At 42.8% G+C, this 16,979-nt stretch overlaps 1 protein-coding gene across 1 annotated transcript in view; it reads left to right on the top strand.

The window, feature by feature from the left end:
- The window catches only part of ryr2a (ryanodine receptor 2a (cardiac)), a 194,809-nt gene that overhangs the window by 125,904 nt on the left and 51,926 nt on the right, over positions 1-16,979 (top strand). The window contains exons 30-51 of the mRNA XM_088933768.1: positions 251-600; positions 1,831-1,948; positions 2,507-2,667; positions 2,923-3,082; positions 3,756-3,842; positions 4,294-4,520; positions 4,960-5,764; positions 6,253-6,453; positions 6,576-6,681; positions 8,008-8,151; positions 9,183-9,456; positions 9,654-9,768; positions 9,909-10,041; positions 10,472-10,575; positions 12,095-12,230; positions 12,580-12,766; positions 13,353-13,461; positions 13,728-13,848; positions 14,191-14,360; positions 15,340-15,560; positions 16,087-16,177; positions 16,465-16,605. Of these exons, the coding sequence (XP_088789894.1) occupies positions 251-600; positions 1,831-1,948; positions 2,507-2,667; positions 2,923-3,082; positions 3,756-3,842; positions 4,294-4,520; positions 4,960-5,764; positions 6,253-6,453; positions 6,576-6,681; positions 8,008-8,151; positions 9,183-9,456; positions 9,654-9,768; positions 9,909-10,041; positions 10,472-10,575; positions 12,095-12,230; positions 12,580-12,766; positions 13,353-13,461; positions 13,728-13,848; positions 14,191-14,360; positions 15,340-15,560; positions 16,087-16,177; positions 16,465-16,605 (4,161 nt within the window). The remainder of the gene's footprint in view (positions 1-250; positions 601-1,830; positions 1,949-2,506; positions 2,668-2,922; positions 3,083-3,755; positions 3,843-4,293; positions 4,521-4,959; positions 5,765-6,252; positions 6,454-6,575; positions 6,682-8,007; positions 8,152-9,182; positions 9,457-9,653; positions 9,769-9,908; positions 10,042-10,471; positions 10,576-12,094; positions 12,231-12,579; positions 12,767-13,352; positions 13,462-13,727; positions 13,849-14,190; positions 14,361-15,339; positions 15,561-16,086; positions 16,178-16,464; positions 16,606-16,979) is intronic.

The following is a 16,979-nucleotide window of genomic DNA, read 5'->3' as shown; positions in this document are numbered from 1 at the left end:
GATATTTCAATGAGAAGTTTATCAGAGAGAGATTTGTATGAACTGCACTATTTTGCCTGAATGTATGCAGATCACAATTAAAATACATCACATTACATTAAAATAATAACAGTAACAGTATTGTATAGACAATGAACTAGACTAATTACCGCACTTGTGCTGGGAGTTTTTCCCCCCCAGCGTTTCTGAGTCCAGCTCAATCAGTGACACTGTGTCCTAATGCAAACCGACCCGCTGTCCTTGTCTCAAGGTCACGAGGATAGACGGGACAATTGACAGCTCGCCGTGTTTGAAAGTCACACAGAAGTCGTTCGGATCTCAGAACAGCAACACGGACATTGTGTTCTACCGCCTGAGCATGCCCGTCGAGTGTGCCGAGACCTTCGCCAAGCCTCCAGGGGGCACCCTGCCTTCCGGCGGCGGCTTCTTTTCTCCACAGAAGGACCTCGATGACTTTGACACGGATTCGGACTTCGAAGTTCTCATGAAGACGGCTCACGGCCACTTGGGCTCCAATGGACCGGAGAGGGAGAAGGACAAGGATGAGTTCAACAATCATAAAGACTACACCCAGGAAAAGCCTTCCAGATTAAAGCAGAGGTTTGAGCTGTGCTTTCTGACACTGTGCTTCCTGGCACAAACATACTACATTCAAATCCAATCCTGTATTTGGCCTTGGAAATGTTTTTGGATCACAACCTCATAATGTTCTGCAGAACCGCCACGGGGACCGTACTTAGTCAATATTTACTGAAGACAATACATTTCATAGTATTTCACCAACAAAACCAAAAAACCTTTACAGAAAACCTTTTATCAATCGAAAATAGACAAGCTTCCAGTAGCTTCACAAAACCGTTTTCAGAGCCGAAACACACCGAGGCAATCGATCACAATGACACTTTTTATCTGATGACGCACTTCCGCAAACTTCCAAAGTGCGTCAACAAGTAAACAATAACCCAGCAAAACATGACCGCAAAGGCAAAAACCAGCAAAAAAAAAGTATACATCCCATGTTTTTACATCTGTAAGACCAGAAATATATCCACAAAAGGCCAACCTTACTCATCTCCATACCTGGAGGAAACTAAGCTATTGGAACTGAATTTTGAAACTGACCGCCTCAAAAAGCTGGTCTGATTGGTGGAAAACGCTGTCACTCATTGTATTTTCAGCCATTCAGAGCCCTTAGGGGGATGGGACTTCCACTGGGAGCCTCTGGCTGCATTCTAGCTGTAATCCAGCTGTCAGTCATTGACACAGCAGGTGGTAATCAATCAGATTCTTATCAGTGGACACAACTGAAGGCCACTCTAAAGTTTTTTTCAATGCCTAACAGCAGACAAGGCTCTCTAGCGCTGCCTTAAGGCTTTTTTATAACAATTTCAAAAGGTTTTACACATTTTTATCGGCTTTCAATAACTTTTAGAAATATTGGGGGGGATGCGAGAAATTTCATTCCAGGTCCAGTCTTCACAAAAAATTATGTAGAATTGTTTCACATTCATCAATTTTTCCCAAATGTTTCTCCAAGCTAGTTGACACCTAGGACAAGGCCAATAAGCACTTTGAGCCAACTTACAGGCCTAAAAATGGAAAAATTTATCATTGAAGACAAGAAATTGGTTTTGCGCCTGCTGTTTTTTTTTTAAAAAAGACCTCAATGCCAAGGGGGTTAGCTTCAATTTAAGACCTGAACCAGGCTCCTGCTATGTTCTGCTGCAGAGATATAACAATGTTTAATAGGAGAAAATTCCAGGAGGAAGTTTGCTCTAGGGGCCTGTTTCATATGGTGTCATTGAATGGAGTGTGACCTGTTTTCTGTAGGTTTATGTTGAAGAGAACGAAGCCGGACTATAATACAAGTCATTCGTCGGCTCGTCTGTCCGAGGAAGTGCTGGCCGATGAGAGGGATGACTACGAGTATCTGATGCAGACTTCCACGGTACTGGGCTGTTTTAGTAAACTAAACATTAACATGCTTTTAAAACGAATGATGACCTAGTCTGTACCTTATAAACACTCCCTGGGGTGGGGTGTCACTTGCAGGTGTTTCACTTTCCTGAGGAGAAGGGGTTCCCCTCATAGACTCTTCATGTCCCCCGGTCTTTTTTTTTTGCTACACAATTATTTTTGTTTTAACTTCCAACATGTTTCATTGTTTTTATGTTCTGCAGGTTAAATGTTTTTCTTTAAGCTGGGAGGAGTTTAAGCCCTAAACCTCATGTAAGCACTGCTGCTCCTCTGTGCGACATCTAGTGTATTTTGTGTTTCAGCTGTCTCTGTTCCCTTCTGGCCCCTGTGCTTCCCTGTCTCCTGTCTCACTATTGGTGTCTCTGTGAAGACGAACGGTGGGGAACGAGGGACTGAGTACCATCTGAAGGAAAACATGTTCCCGTCTTCCAGATTGAATTGCAGTGTTTGAAGCAATTATTTTTTTGTTTCATCCAGTCTGTTTTTTTATCCTTTGTTTGTTTTCTTTCTTTTTTTTTGTCTCTCTCAGTACTATTACTCAGTGAGGATCTTCCCTGGCCAGGAACCCACTGGTGTGTGGGTGGGCTGGGTCACCTCTGATTTCCACCAGTATGACACTGCGTTCGACCTGGAGAAGGTGCGCACAGTGACGGTCACGCTCGGGGACGAGAAGGGAAAGGTCCATGAAAGGTTGGGAACCTCATGAGCAGCTTTCCTAGTGGTGTCTGGTGATACAGCTCATAGTTTATTATAATATATAATACTGACGTGCTCTGCAATTGTTATACACTCTTGTCTATAAAATAAAGGTATATAATGTACTACAATCTTGTGCGGTATTGAAGATAGCATGTTCTTCATCACTGTGGCAGGGGTTAACTTCAGCCTGTTGTCTCTTTATGTTTTACTGACCAGTGTGCTGTTTTATCCCCTGTGTAATTCCAGTATTAAGCGCAGCAACTGCTACATTGTGTGGGCGGGAGAGAGCACTAGTCCGGGCCAAGGCCGTAACAACAATGGGCTGGAGATTGGCTGCCTGGTAGACACAGCCAGCGGTTTGCTGACCTTCACTGCGAATGGCAAAGAGCTGAGCACTTACTATCAGGTAAATAAAGCTGCTCTGTTGTCGCCACTGTGTGTTGCAAAATAACAACAAAATCATTGTTTCCCGGGAGTAAGACTGGCACATGGAATGGTTTTTACACTGACCATGAGCAAGGAGAAGTTAGTTTTGAGAGACAAGATAAAGAAGTCAAAGAGAGAGCACTTTCTGAAAGGATGCTAAGAGCAGATGCAAGTGCTTTTACTGGTACAGTATACAGACACCAGCTGTTGCTGGATAGCCATTTTTCAGAGTAAATCTGTACAAAGGTAAGGTTAAGAAGCAAGAGTTGATCATTAATGTTCAAAAACAGCCATCTTTTCCTACCTTCTGTACCATGAATTAGGATATGTAATGGAGTTTCAGAATCACTATAAAATGTGACGTCTTTTAAAAGTTAAATGTCCTGCAAAAACAATAAACACAGCTCAAATTACGAATGGCAATTCAAAACCACTCAAAACATTGAAAATCCCAGCTCATCAATGCAGCTCTTCTCAAATTTTGTCAGCTATTCGTTTCTGTTCATGCGCTGTTTTAAATCAAATAATAAAAATGATTTTGATTAGCTTTTACATCTACCTGCAATCTGAAATTGTCTTTCTGTGACTATTTTCCACTGTGCTGTTCCTGTCGGTTGGGTTTGACTAACTCCTTGTTTCCTCTTTGTAATTAGGTAGAGCCCAGCACTAAGCTATTCCCTGCAGTATTTGCCCAAGCAACTAGCCCTAATGTATTTCAGTTTGAACTGGGACGAATAAAGGTAAGAGCAACACTATATGAAAAGATTTTCCATTAGTGGAAATGCCACAGCCTTACAAGAAAATGTCATGTTGTGATCTCCAGAGCCCATATCTAAGGTCAGCTGGGACTGACTGAACATTATTTCTAGGAACTGTCTTCTGGAGACAAAGGTCTCCCACTTAGCTGATACAGTGTAGCATTAATCAGCTGATTGTTGTATTGTTTGAAGTCCTCATATGTTTACTGTGAGTGTTTGACCTCTCTGTTTTAATATTGGTGATTCTCGCTTTATTTTTTAATGCCTACCTGCTTCCTTCCTGCCTTTTCTTCTGTTTATTCTCTGTGATTGTCATTGTCCCCCTCATCTGCTGTATCTAGAGGGGCTGTTCTAAGGTGTAGCAAGCTCTTTGAGTCATATAAAGGAGGGTGAGCTTGTGTATTCAGTCAGGCCCTGTTTCTTTCTTGGCCAGAACGTGATGCCCCTGTCGGCGGGCCTGTTCAAGAGCGAGCGGAAGAACCCCACGCCCCAGTGTCCTCCCCGGCTGCACGTCCAGTTCCTCACGCCCGTGCTGTGGAGCAGGGTCCCCAACCACTTCCTGAAGGTGGAGGCGTCGCGGGTCAATGACAGGCACGGCTGGCTGGTCCAGTGCACGGAGCCCCTGCAGTTCATGTCTCTGCACATTCCGGAGGAGAACAGGTCCGAGCTCGGCACAGTCCGACAGGGCGGCCCGCAAATCCACGACATCCTGTGTGTACTGCATAAAACACCGCAGAGCAATTCAGATTCACTATTTGCCTTTGAGCAGACGTGCGCAAATTGCCAGCAAAAATAATTTCGTTCACTTCTTTTCTGAACAGCAAAACAATCAATACAATCTCAGTCAGTTGATTGGGTTTGTAACTCTCACACACAAAGCTACACTCATTGGCCACATTTGTGGTGCCTCCCAGTGCGTCGTATAAACTTCTACGTGTTCTGCACCACCATGAATAAAGGCATTCTGCAGCTTTACTGATAAAACAATTTGACTAAAAATCGGGGAACCTGAATTGCACCAAAGCAAAGCAGTAGCACATCTAAGTGCGCCTTCGCTTTTGATGACCTGTTAATTAAGTTCTTCCTCCTGTGCTCCCAGGTCAGTTGATATCCTGGAGCTGACGGAGCAGGAAGACTTGCTGAAGTTCCATTACCACACCCTGCGCCTGTACTCTGCGGTTTGCGCGCTGGGCAACAACAGGGTGGCCCACACGCTCTGCAGCCACGTGGATGAGTCTCAGCTCCTCTATGCGGCCGAAAACAAGTACATGCCGGGCTTGCTAAGGACAGGCTACTATGACTTGCTCATCGACATTCACCTCAGCTCTTACGCCACTGCCCGCCTCATGATGAACAGCGAGTACATCGTCCCCATGACAGAGGAAACCAAAAGCATCACCCTGTTCCCCGACGAGAAAAAAAAACACGGTCTCCCTGGGATCGGACTCAGCACCTCTCTGAGGCCCCGGATGCACTTCTCCTCCCCAAGTTTCGTGAGGGTCAGCGGGGATCATTTCCAGCACAGCCCCGAGTTCCCTCTGGAGATCCTGAAGACGAAAACCATCGAAATGCTGACAGAGGCTGTCCAGGAGGGCAGCCTGCATGTCCGTGACCCTGTAGGGGGCAGCACCGAGTTCCTCTTCGTGCCCCTCATCAAACTGTTTTACACTTTGCTCATAATGGGTGTCTTTCACAACGGGGACCTGAAGACTATCCTACAGCTGATCGAGCCCAGTGTCTTCTCGGAGGAGCCGGGCCAGCCGAAGCCCGAGACCCCCGAGTGTGATGGGATCAAGGGGGAGCTGAGGATAGAGGGACCAGGGGAAGAGGAAGAGGGAAAAGCAGAAAATATCCCCAAAGAAGGATTGCTGCAAATGAAGCTCCCCGAGCCAGTCAAGCTCCAGGCACGATATTTCCTTTTGCACGATAAATGATATGCTAACAGTTAACAGGAACTCGTATAATCAAAACACTTACATGCACGGTTTGTATTTTTATAGATCTGTAAAGTCCTTAAACCAACTATTTGTGTTCACTCTCTGTGTGATGTTCACTTGTCTTAAAAGTGGAGAAATATTATTCAAATTAATTCTTAGATCTCGGCCCTTTCCACGTCCTTGATTTTTTTAATTAGAAATGACAGAGATTAATTAATTAACTTATGTTTGAGTAAAGCTGGAATCTGTGGCGGAGTCCCAGTTGCTTATCTCTTGACAGCCTCAAGGATGGAACATATCACTTTATTGGGTTATTCAGTCTGCTTATCAGAGGGCCTGTTATATTTAAAGTCCAAGACTAGTCTTTGACCTACAACTGATTTCACACTCCTGCAGTTGTTATAGGCCACTTACCCAGACTCCTTCTCCTGATGTCTTTCCCCCCGGCTGTGCAGATGTGCCATCTGCTGCAGTATCTCTGTGACTGCCAGGTGCGCCACAGGATAGAGGCTATCGTGGCGTTCTCGGACGACTTTGTCGCAAACCTCCAGGAGAACCAGCGTTTCCGCTACAACGAGGTGATGCAGGCTCTAAACATGTCTGCCGCCTTGACTGCCAGGAAAACGAAGGAATTCCGATCGCCACCCCAGGAGCAGGTCAGAAAGGTTTACCTTCTCTGTCTCCACCCGCCCTTTCCTAAGAGAGTTGTATAGTAATAAAGTTGCGCCGAAGTTCTTCGTGTTTCATTTGTCATTGTGTTTTTAAATCCTCCCAACAGATCAACATGCTGTTGAATTTCAAAGATGACAAGCAGGACTGCCCCTGTCCTGAAGATATACGAGAGCAGCTGCTTGACTTCCATGAAGACCTGATGACACACTGTGGTAGGCTGACCCGCGGGCGTTGTCATGCTGAAGGAGAATAAATCCCAGAGCTTGTATTTCAGGGCCCTAGACGAAGAAAACTGTGATGCAGATGTGATACAGTATAAGCACAGCGATGTGATATTGATCAAAGCAGATTGTATTTGAGATTGTAATGAGCTGTTTTAGGGTGTAACTGGTACAACTGGAATTAATCCACTCAAAGCTAAGCTAGAACAAAAAATCTCCTGCATCATGGCCAAAGAACACTTGAGTGGGAACTGTGTCTAATAGGAAAATTTGTTTTCCATTGAATTTATTGATGAATGCAAATGCAGTACTTCCCTGTTATGAGGTCATGACACCCATTTCATCTGTGTTTTTGGACCACTTTTACTTTAAGAATTGAATTTATTTGTATTTATATGGCCATTTAAGGTACCCTGGTTTACTCAAATTTATATTTTTCCTGCACATAAAACACTGTGATGTGTTAGTCGAAAGGGTTGATGATAACCTATTTTTTCTTTAGTTATGCAAATCAAGAGGAAATTATTTTCTTTTAGAAAGAGTATTTTCTTTTAAGGCTAATAATAAGACGCACTCAATGCTTTGAGATGGGTACATAATTAAAAAAAAGTTTCATCAGCATATTACCACAGCTTCCTTTGATCTAAAGCTTCAAAAACAGGTAATTAGTTGACAATTATCACTCGAAATGGAGAGGCTCCCTATACTGTAGTCACCTTGAAAAATAAATTAACAGATGTCAATGTCATCTTAAACACAACAATTAGGTTTAGAAGGTGATTTTTTTAATGGAATTTTGTGAACAGAAAAATCTGAACAGTGAAATGGGACAAACTCTCTATAAACTGTAATGGAAATTTTAAGAGAATAATTTACAACACTGATTTTTATTTTTGGTTTGACATTAACCTACTGTGTTTCAGTACATTTAAGATGAAACTGGGATGTATAATACTGGTAAAGTACAATGCATTCTTTTTCTGAAGTACAAATGCAAGTGATCTCTTAATGTTACAAAGGAATATGAATAAACACCCTGTTCACAGCATTTTTTTAAATAATGTGCAGTTGAGACAGTGGAGTGATTTAAAACCTAAACTGGTGGAATGGCCTGTGAGCATTGCAAATGTTTTCTGGACCAGTAGAGCCAACACAAAATAAATGAACGCGCCGAATTCGAATTATGGGTCCCAGCATCCACATTTTAGTGGCAGACACTGTAATTTTAACTTATTTATCCTGTTTGTTTGACACGAAGAAATTTTGGATGACTACATCTACATACTGTAGTTTTTGTTGTGTGTGTGCATTTTGTAGGAATTGAACTTGAGGATGACAGGGGCAGTGACGGTGACAGTGACTTCACCATCAGGGGCAGACTTCTGTACTTGGTAGAGAAAGTTGCCTACCTAAAGAAGAAAATGTCAGACCTGCCAAAGAAAGAAAAAGCAAAGAAGCCAAGTAAGTGAAGTAGTCGTGGATTGTCTTGGTATTCTTTAGTATACTGATATAGTCGCACATGAGATTCTCTAGCTAAATAATTGTTAATTTCAGAACAAAAGTTAAACCTGAAGGAGTTTACAAGATGTTTGGATAAGAACAGAGTTTGGGGCTTTTTTTAAGACAATGCTCATTGCAACACCTCTGGGGGCAGTAGCAGGTATCTTTTAAATGGGTGGGACTCAAGCAACCGGCGCACCCATAAGGGTGCTGTGTATTCAGACAAGGTGCAAATTAACTCACAAACAAATATAGAAACACATACCTCTTATAACTGTTAACTCCATGTAAAGTATATCCTTACTATCAATACACTTAGGCAGCTAGGCTGCTTATCTGCATTAAAAATGCAAAACTCTCCCAAAACAACTCACAATAAACTGTCCATGGACCTTTTGTTCGGTTGCTTCCTTGCTCCCTTCTTCCTCAGGTTCAGTGAATATCAGAGGTACTTTTCTCTTCCTTACACAGAAGAAGCTTACTGCTCCTGGTAGCCAGTATTTACTGGTGTTTAACTGCCACTTGACCAGTTGTCATCTTCCAGTTGGTCAGGTGATGTACTGTAGGATGGCAGGTCTTTCCCCACAGTTTTCTGGGGTGTGTGGTCCAGACAACCACTATCTTGACTGAACCTATCATTTTCTTACAGTAAATATTTCAGTTTGCTCCTAATATTTTTGTCAATTTCATCTTTATATCCTAACTAGCTTTTCAGCTTGTATGATTAATAAAACTCCTAGAGTTAAAATGATTTGGAAATGGAAGCCGGTCTGTGAACAGCCCCTGTGTGCTTGTGTGTTCTATGCAATGGGCAGGCCTGTCCTGCCCAGGGTGCAGTCCTGCCTTGCCCCCGTGTTTACAGGAGAGGCGGTGGGAGGCTGTGGTTCTCACCTGGGCACTTACAGTAATTTTCTGATAATGGAGGGATGGAAGCAAGGTCTTGTTTGAATCCTGGATCCTCACCTCTTCTGTCCCTGGTTGTTCTGTGCTAGGCACACTGCAGCAGCTGATTTCGGAGACTATGGTACGATGGGCCCAGGAGTCCGTGATAGAGGATCCTGAACTTGTCAGAGCCATGTTTGTGCTACTGCACAGGCAGTATGATGGCATAGGAGGACAAGTGCGTGCTCTGCCCAAGACCTATACCATCAACTCCATCTCTGTGGAGGACACCATTAACCTGCTGGCCTCCCTGGGGCAGATCCGCTCGTTGCTCAGTGTAAGGATGGGCAAGGAAGAAGAGAAGCTGATGATCCGCGGCCTCGGGTAAATAACCAGTGTTTATTCTCTGGAGCTGAGCTCAGCTTTGACAAATGTCATTTTCCTCAAGGGTCCTGTTAGGCTATGCATTTGGTCCTTTCGCAAGCTGTGCCTTGGAGCAATACAGTTTGCAGTGTGGTACATAAATATAATCTATAAATGCTATTCCCATGAACACTAATCATGTGCTCTTTCATACATAGGGATATTATGAATAATAAAGTTTTCTACCAGCATCCGAATCTGATGAGAGCTCTGGGAATGCATGAAACAGTGATGGAAGTCATGGTCAATGTCCTGGGAGGTGGCGAATCAAAGGTAACAGGGATCATCTTGAGTTATTAATATCTTGAACAGTAAATGCAGATTGCCTTTCCAAATCAAGAAAAAATTATCTGCAAGATCAAGTTTTTTTAAATATTTAAATCGGTTTCTCCATGGATTGTACCTTTTTTAAGGAGATCACATTCCCTAAGATGGTGGCCAACTGCTGTCGGTTTCTTTGTTACTTCTGTCGCATCAGCAGACAAAACCAAAAAGCAATGTTTGATCATCTCAGTTACTTGCTGGAGAACAGCAGTGTTGGACTTGGTAAGACCTCTTGGCTTTTTTGTTCAGTATTACTGAGATACTGTCACGAGTCTTTCTGAGTTGACTATGGCAAACTGTTCATATCTTGGTGTCAATTATTTCAGAATTATTTATGATGAATTTCGTCATTTTGTTAGAGGAGGACATCTTCAGAAATTATTTTCAGATACTGATTTCTCAAGCTTTAATTTGCATCACTGTGACTCCTAACACCATAAGCAGTGAAACATTATTTAACTGAAAATGAGGTTTTTAAGATTTCATTTAAAAAGAAAACGTCTGTAAACATGTAAACTTGGCCTTTTTAGCACCATGTAGTGCTGGGCATCGAAGCTGTCATTTGTATTTGCATTCCTCTCCTTGAGGAAGTACTCGCCCTGTCTCAGTTCCTGTGCCTGATTCTCTGTGTTGTACTGACCCCTCTTTAAAGCATCGCCTTCCATGCGGGGATCCACTCCTCTGGATGTGGCAGCCGCCTCTGTGATGGATAATAATGAACTTGCCTTAGCCTTAAGGGAACCAGACCTAGAGAAAGTAAGTCATTCTTCTGTCCCATGAGTCCTCTGCGGTTTCTTTTGTGTTCACACCCTTTGTTTATGTTTCACTCCATAGTCATTATAAACCACCTGTGTCTCGTTGACACACTATGTGGAGGACTAGCAAGTGGCGCTCTTTCTAGAGCTGGAACAGAATTTCTACTGTAGTTCCTTCTGTATAGTAAATGGGGACTTTACTGTAGGGGATGTTGCCCTTTGGATGATACCATTAAAGATACCATTAAACTGTGATGAAAACTTCCAGTATATCTCACTAAAAGTGTAGAGCTATTAACCAAAGTACTGGATACGTTTCACTCTGGTCTTGTACAGTCTGGCCTAATTCAATTGTTGAACCAGTTTCTCACTCTTCTACCTGATTTGCTACAGTACATGTATGTAGTGCAGGCAGCTGATGCATAATGGCTGCTGTTTGTAACCCAGATGGGTACTGCACTTGAGTGCTGTGAAGTCCCACAGTCCCTCTTCAAAATTAAGTCACTTTGGGATCCCTTGGGATGTTGGTTTCACTGTTTTTTGCATAAGGTAGGGTATATTCCTGGAACAAAGGAATGCAAACACAAGGAAGAATCCTAGGTTCTTCCACGTAAACCTCTATCAAATAAGAAAAGGATTCAAGTTAAGTGGGCTGGATCTCCTTTATGGTAATAAGGAGGAAAACTAATTTCCCTGGTAAACCCCTGAAGTCTGTTTTTATAATGGCTCATTTAACAAAAGCAGAAAGAAATTATTTTCCTTATGTAATTTTTGGGCATCCTGTACGCAGATCTGGGTAATATGTTACAATAAAAACATAAGAATATCAAAAAGGTGGAAACACTGTTTGCTTCATTTAAGTTACCTGGGTCATGATCTGCTAGCACTCAGCAGGGGGAACAAAATTGCCCAACAAGCAGTATGGTGACACATTTGAGGATGTTAACCTTTCCTAGGCAGTAATTTTGATGATTAATAACTAGCTGATAATGTAGGACCCCCTGCTGAACAATTAAGATTAATAACGTTCACCCTGGTGCAGGCTTTTTAGATACACACGTGCTTGGGGTGCATTATGTGATTCAAATATTTGCATTTTCTCTTACACCGGATCCCCTATAAATCCAATAAAACCTTACAATTAAAATACATTACACAGAATAAGAATCAAATAATTTATCATTTAAACCTGCCCATTTGGGGAATCATTCAGACAGCAATAAACATCAGCATATAAGCACATCCCAGAACACTGCTATCTTTCAAACATGCCTTGTAAAAAGATGTTGTAAAATGTAACATATACTGTAACATATACAGTACTCTTCTATACTTTGAAAGAGTCCTATTTTTCTGTATCTCAGTTCTGGTGTTAAGGTTTATGAAGAAAAGGTAAATGTTATGTAGATAATTATACTAATCAATAGAGCTTTTTCCATAAACCCCAGAACTATGCAGTTGTTTCCCTGTATTTCTGTATTTTCTCTTCCAATGACATTTTGTCCCTGATGCCTTCGTAGGTCGTGCAGTACTTGGCAGGATGCGGTTTACAAAGCTGCACGATGCTGGTTTGTAAAGGATACCCAGATATTGGCTGGAACCCTGTGGAAGGAGAACGTTATTTAGATTTCCTTCGCTTTGCTGTGTTTTGCAATGGTAAGCGATTTATTTCCAGTTCTTTTTACTTTTCCTTTTTGATCATGGGATCAGTTTTCTTCGGTTTGTCTGCCTTACGGCCGAGTGTCCTGTGCCCTGTGTCCTGTGCCCTGTGTCCTGTGCCCTGTGCCCTGTGTCCTGTGTCCTGTGTCCTGTGTCCTGTGTCCTGTGTCCTGTGTCCTGTGTCCTGTGTCCTGTGTCCTGTGCCCTGTGCCCTGTGCCCTGTGTCCTGTGTCCTGTGTCCTGTGTCCTGTGTCCTGTTGCACTTGGTGTTCCGCTCTGGCTGCCTCTCTTGATTCAACAAGGTAAGGTTGTGCTGTGTCCTCCCCCCCTCTCTCGACTCCTGCAGGGGAGAGTGTTGAAGAGAATGCCAACGTGGTGGTGAGGCTTCTGATCCGCCGCCCGGAGTGCTTCGGCCCTGCCTTGAGAGGGGAAGGCGGCAATGGTCTCTTGGCCGCCATGGAGGAAGCCATAAAGATCTCGGAAGATCCCACGAGGGATGGCCCCTCCCCCACCACAGAATCCAGCAGAACTCTGTAGGTGAACTCCCTGTAGGACACTTCTGTGGGTGTCCCTGTTCACTGCATCCTCATTTATTTATTACTAGTTAATTGATTGACTAGTTGGGTGGCACGGTGGCGCAGTGGTTAGCATTGCAGCCTCGGGGTTCAGCCCCAGGCCTGGGGTGCTGTCTGTGTGGAGTCTGGCTGCTCTGCCCTGGGGAGGGGCAGTCAGCACATGACAGCTCCCACTCGTCACCCAGGTGGGGGCTGCACTTCAGTGTTGGATGAAGTCGGTCTCCTCCTATATGTGAGGTGTTTTGGGATCCTTTGAGATGAAAAACCTGTTGAAATTTCACTACAGGGGTCTGTAAGACAGTATCTGAAGTTGTGAGCTGATGGCAAAATGTAACTTTGCTAGTCAATTAGTTATAGCTCATGTGAATTCCTCTATGTTGTGCTTTTTTGCGTGGTATATTTATTCCCTTAGTTTTTTTGTTTTACTGTCAGCAAATTTAAATTCTAAGCACATTGTATGTTAGAAATCAAATAACATGGATCTTCAAGATTCTCTTTGGAGTAAGGAGGAAGCAATTAATGTTCTGCATTATAATTTTAACAGCGATATTCTTGAAGAGGAAGAAGATGACACCATCCACATGGGGAATGCCATAATGACTTTTTATGCTGCCCTTATTGATCTTTTAGGACGCTGTGCTCCTGAAATGCATGTAAGTTCATGAGCCGCTGTTACGCTTGGTTTGACAATGGATGCAATAGCCTGGATGCAATAGCCAAAATACTAATAATAAGCCACTAGCAAGCTGGCTATTCCAGGATGTGTTAATAATCATGTTTCATATTATATTATAACCATATTATATCAGATTATGTTAAACTTACTGTTTTTGTTTTTTTCAGTTTGAACAGGGATGGTGCAGTGTTTCTCATGGTGTGAGATATATTCCAACTGTATTTTGCCTTTTCTGTTGCTCAGTTAATCCATGCTGGCAAGGGTGAAGCACTGAGGATCCGTGCTATTCTCCGATCCCTAATTCCTATAGAGGATTTAGAAGGCGTCATCAGCATTCCCTTCCCCATGCCAACACTGGCTAAAGGTCAGTCCTGGGTGAAATGATCCATTGCAGCCTGAATCTTCGGATTCCCCCCCAAATTAGGATACAATTTCACATCTGGTCTTATTCTTTTTTATGTTTATTTAAAAACCCGTTGTTTCTAATTCTTGCCATGTCATTTTAGATGATCAGCTAGGATAATAGTTTCAAAGCTATATTTCAGAGCTATTTCAAAGCTTTCTTCTGAACTAATGGTTCTCCTAAATTTAAAGTAATTCATAAAAATAAAAGAGACATATCTGACAGCTGTGCTGTGCTTCAGACAGGGAAAAGTATCTGATATAACAGAAAACAAGAATTTTCAGTTCGGCTTTTTGTCTGCAGATGGAACCGTGGTGGAGCCTGACATGTCAGCTGGCTTTTGCCCGGATCATAAGGCGGCGATGGTTCTGTTCCTGGACAGAGTGTACGGAATTGAGGACCAGAATTTCCTGCTGCATCTGTTGGAAGTCGGTTTTCTCCCTGACCTCCGAGCTGCTGCTTCTCTAGACACGGTGAGGCAGCTTCTAACCTAAGTGCAAGTGTGAAGCAGGTTCCCCAGCAGTGAGGTGTGTACTCTAAAACAGTCAGATCGCAAGTAATTCACATTCTTCAGGTAAAACAAATGCTCCATAGGGTGATGAAAAACAGATGTGTTATATCCACTCACAGATAAACAACAGAATCAATAAATCAGCTTTTTTTCTTGGGTAAACCAAGACTTTTCATCTTCGTCCCTTTATTGTTATGGGAAAGAGTTACTTTTTGCAATGTACTGTAGGATTTTGAATTGGTGAAGTATTTATATTGTTTTTCACCAGGTCGCCCTTTTTATGAAACTCTGTTGTGGAAACCCCCACACTCCCACCCTAACCTACAAGGGGGGAGACTGTGGAGCTGGTAGAACAGTAGAAGCACTTGGGGTCTGTTCTGGACTCCAAGCTTAACTTCAAAGCCAACACTGACCTGATCCTCAGAAAAGGTCGACAGCGTCCTTTTTTCTTAAGGAAGCTTACGTATTTTAAGGTCGATGATTCATTGTTGATTTTGTTCTACCGGTTCTTCCTAGAATCAGTCCTAACTTTTACCCTGATCTGCTGGTTTGGCAACCTGAATCTGAGAAGCAAGAACAAACTTTGAAAATATGGCAGGAGGTCGTTGGCGTTGATCTTCCAGCCCTCTCCTCCATCTATCATTCACATGCTTTGCGTGAAGCAAAATCCATCTGCGATGATCCTTCACACCCCTTGTTTAATTAACTTCAAGTAACTCTCATCAGAATGCAGATACCAACTCCCCAGCTCCAAAACCAACAGATTGAAGTTCTCATTCATACCTGTAGCCATATCGTTACTTAACACTTGACCTTCTGTGCAAATATGTATGTATATTGTTGTTCCTGTCATTTTTTTTCTTCCGTCCGTCTGTACACCAACACTGCTGCTGTAAAACAACTTGCCCCTCTCTGTCTCTCTCTTGTCTCTGGTATCCCAGGCATCCCTGAGTGCCACTGACATGGCTCTGGCCCTGAACCGCTACCTGTGCACTGCGGTGTTGCCCTTGTTAACGAAGTGCGCTCCTCTGTTTGCGGGTACGGAGCCTTTTGCCTCGCTTATCGACTCCCTGTTGCACACTGTGTATCGCCTGTCCAAGGGCTGCTGTCTCACCAAGGCCCAGAGGGACTCCATTGAGGAGTGTCTGCTGGCTGTGTGTGGGTAAGCACAGGAACAATACCTTTTTCACACTCCCAACAAAAGAGCTTGTCAAATATTCATAGACTGCCCAGTAATGAAAAGCAAGTGCCTGTTCTCAATCTTCTGATCTCAGCTAATGAAGGGGCAAATAAAAAAGAACAAAAACAAATTTTACTGTATACCACAGACCCAGAATCACCCCAACTTTCTTTTCTCTTAATAACTGAGATGAAGAGCATTAAGAGGATTTAGGATGGCCTTGGTTTGCAGTCAGTTATTTGTGTATTGAGATCTACTGTACAAAATTAGTTACAGGTATGTATCCTTAATGGACACTTTTCATGTGTCTCTGCATGTCTCTGTTGTGGCTGTAGTGCCTATTTTAAAAAAGCACACTGCCGGAAGGTCAATACAGCACATTACTTTAAGAATAAGATAAGAGACAGTGTCACAGGTCTTGAGTTACAGTATAGTGGTTTAACAGTGTGCGAGATTCAGAGTGAAATGTCTTTGCGTGTATACTGTATGTACAAATGTGTTTTTACAGCCAGTTGAGACCATCTATGATGCAGCACCTTCTAAGGAGACTTGTCTTTGATGTTCCTCTTCTTAATGAGCACACCAAAATGCCCCTCAAGGTTTGTAGTCTCTACACTCTTGCTCTGTTCTCTCTGCATGGTGCTGAGGTCATTTGTGTGAGAGGGCTGTGAATAAGGTGGAGTGCTTATTCCTTAATCCTTGAAAGTACTGTATATACTGCATGTTCACCTGCACTGTGCTTTCCCACATAAACCCTGTTCTTCTGTAGTATAACTTGATTGTGTGCCAAAGAGTCATACAGCACCCTGTCCTCTGCTGTGCCTAAGCCTTTGTGGCAGTATTGTAGTAGAAAGCAGAGTGATGCACACTGTACATGCTCTTGCAGCTGCTGACAAACCACTATGAGAGATGCTGGAAATACTACTGCCTGCCAGGGGGGTGGGGCAGCTTTGGAGCTGCTTCCGAAGAGGAGCTGCACTTATCTAGGAAGCTGTTCTGGGGGATATTTGATGCCTTGTCTCAGAAGGTAATTTTAACCCATCATTTTCCAAGAGTCCCGGCTGAATTTGTTTATCACGAGGTTATCACTGAACTACGAGAAAGAAGATTGAGAGATGATTTGAGTTTACTCAGGGGAATCTCACGGTTTGGGAAACTACTCTTCAAAGTAGTTAATCTTTTTAACTTATGTATTAGTATTCGATATGAATATAAATACTGTAAGTATAAAATGCATTAAAGAAACATTAAAGAAAGAAGGGCTACGCTACAATATTTTGAGGACCTCTAGTGGTTAAATAGCATCATTTTATTCACATTATCGAAAGTGCTTTGTAGATGTTTTGGATCTTGAATACGTTTAAAGTGACACTGAATAAATACCCCTTTTCTTCTAACCAT

This window comes from Atractosteus spatula, chromosome 15 (genome assembly GCF_055471065.1).
Source record: "Atractosteus spatula isolate fAtrSpa1 chromosome 15, fAtrSpa1.hap1, whole genome shotgun sequence".
In the NCBI taxonomy this organism is placed as follows: Eukaryota; Metazoa; Chordata; class Actinopteri; order Semionotiformes; family Lepisosteidae; genus Atractosteus; species Atractosteus spatula.
This window is presented reverse-complemented; position numbering and strand designations above follow the sequence as displayed.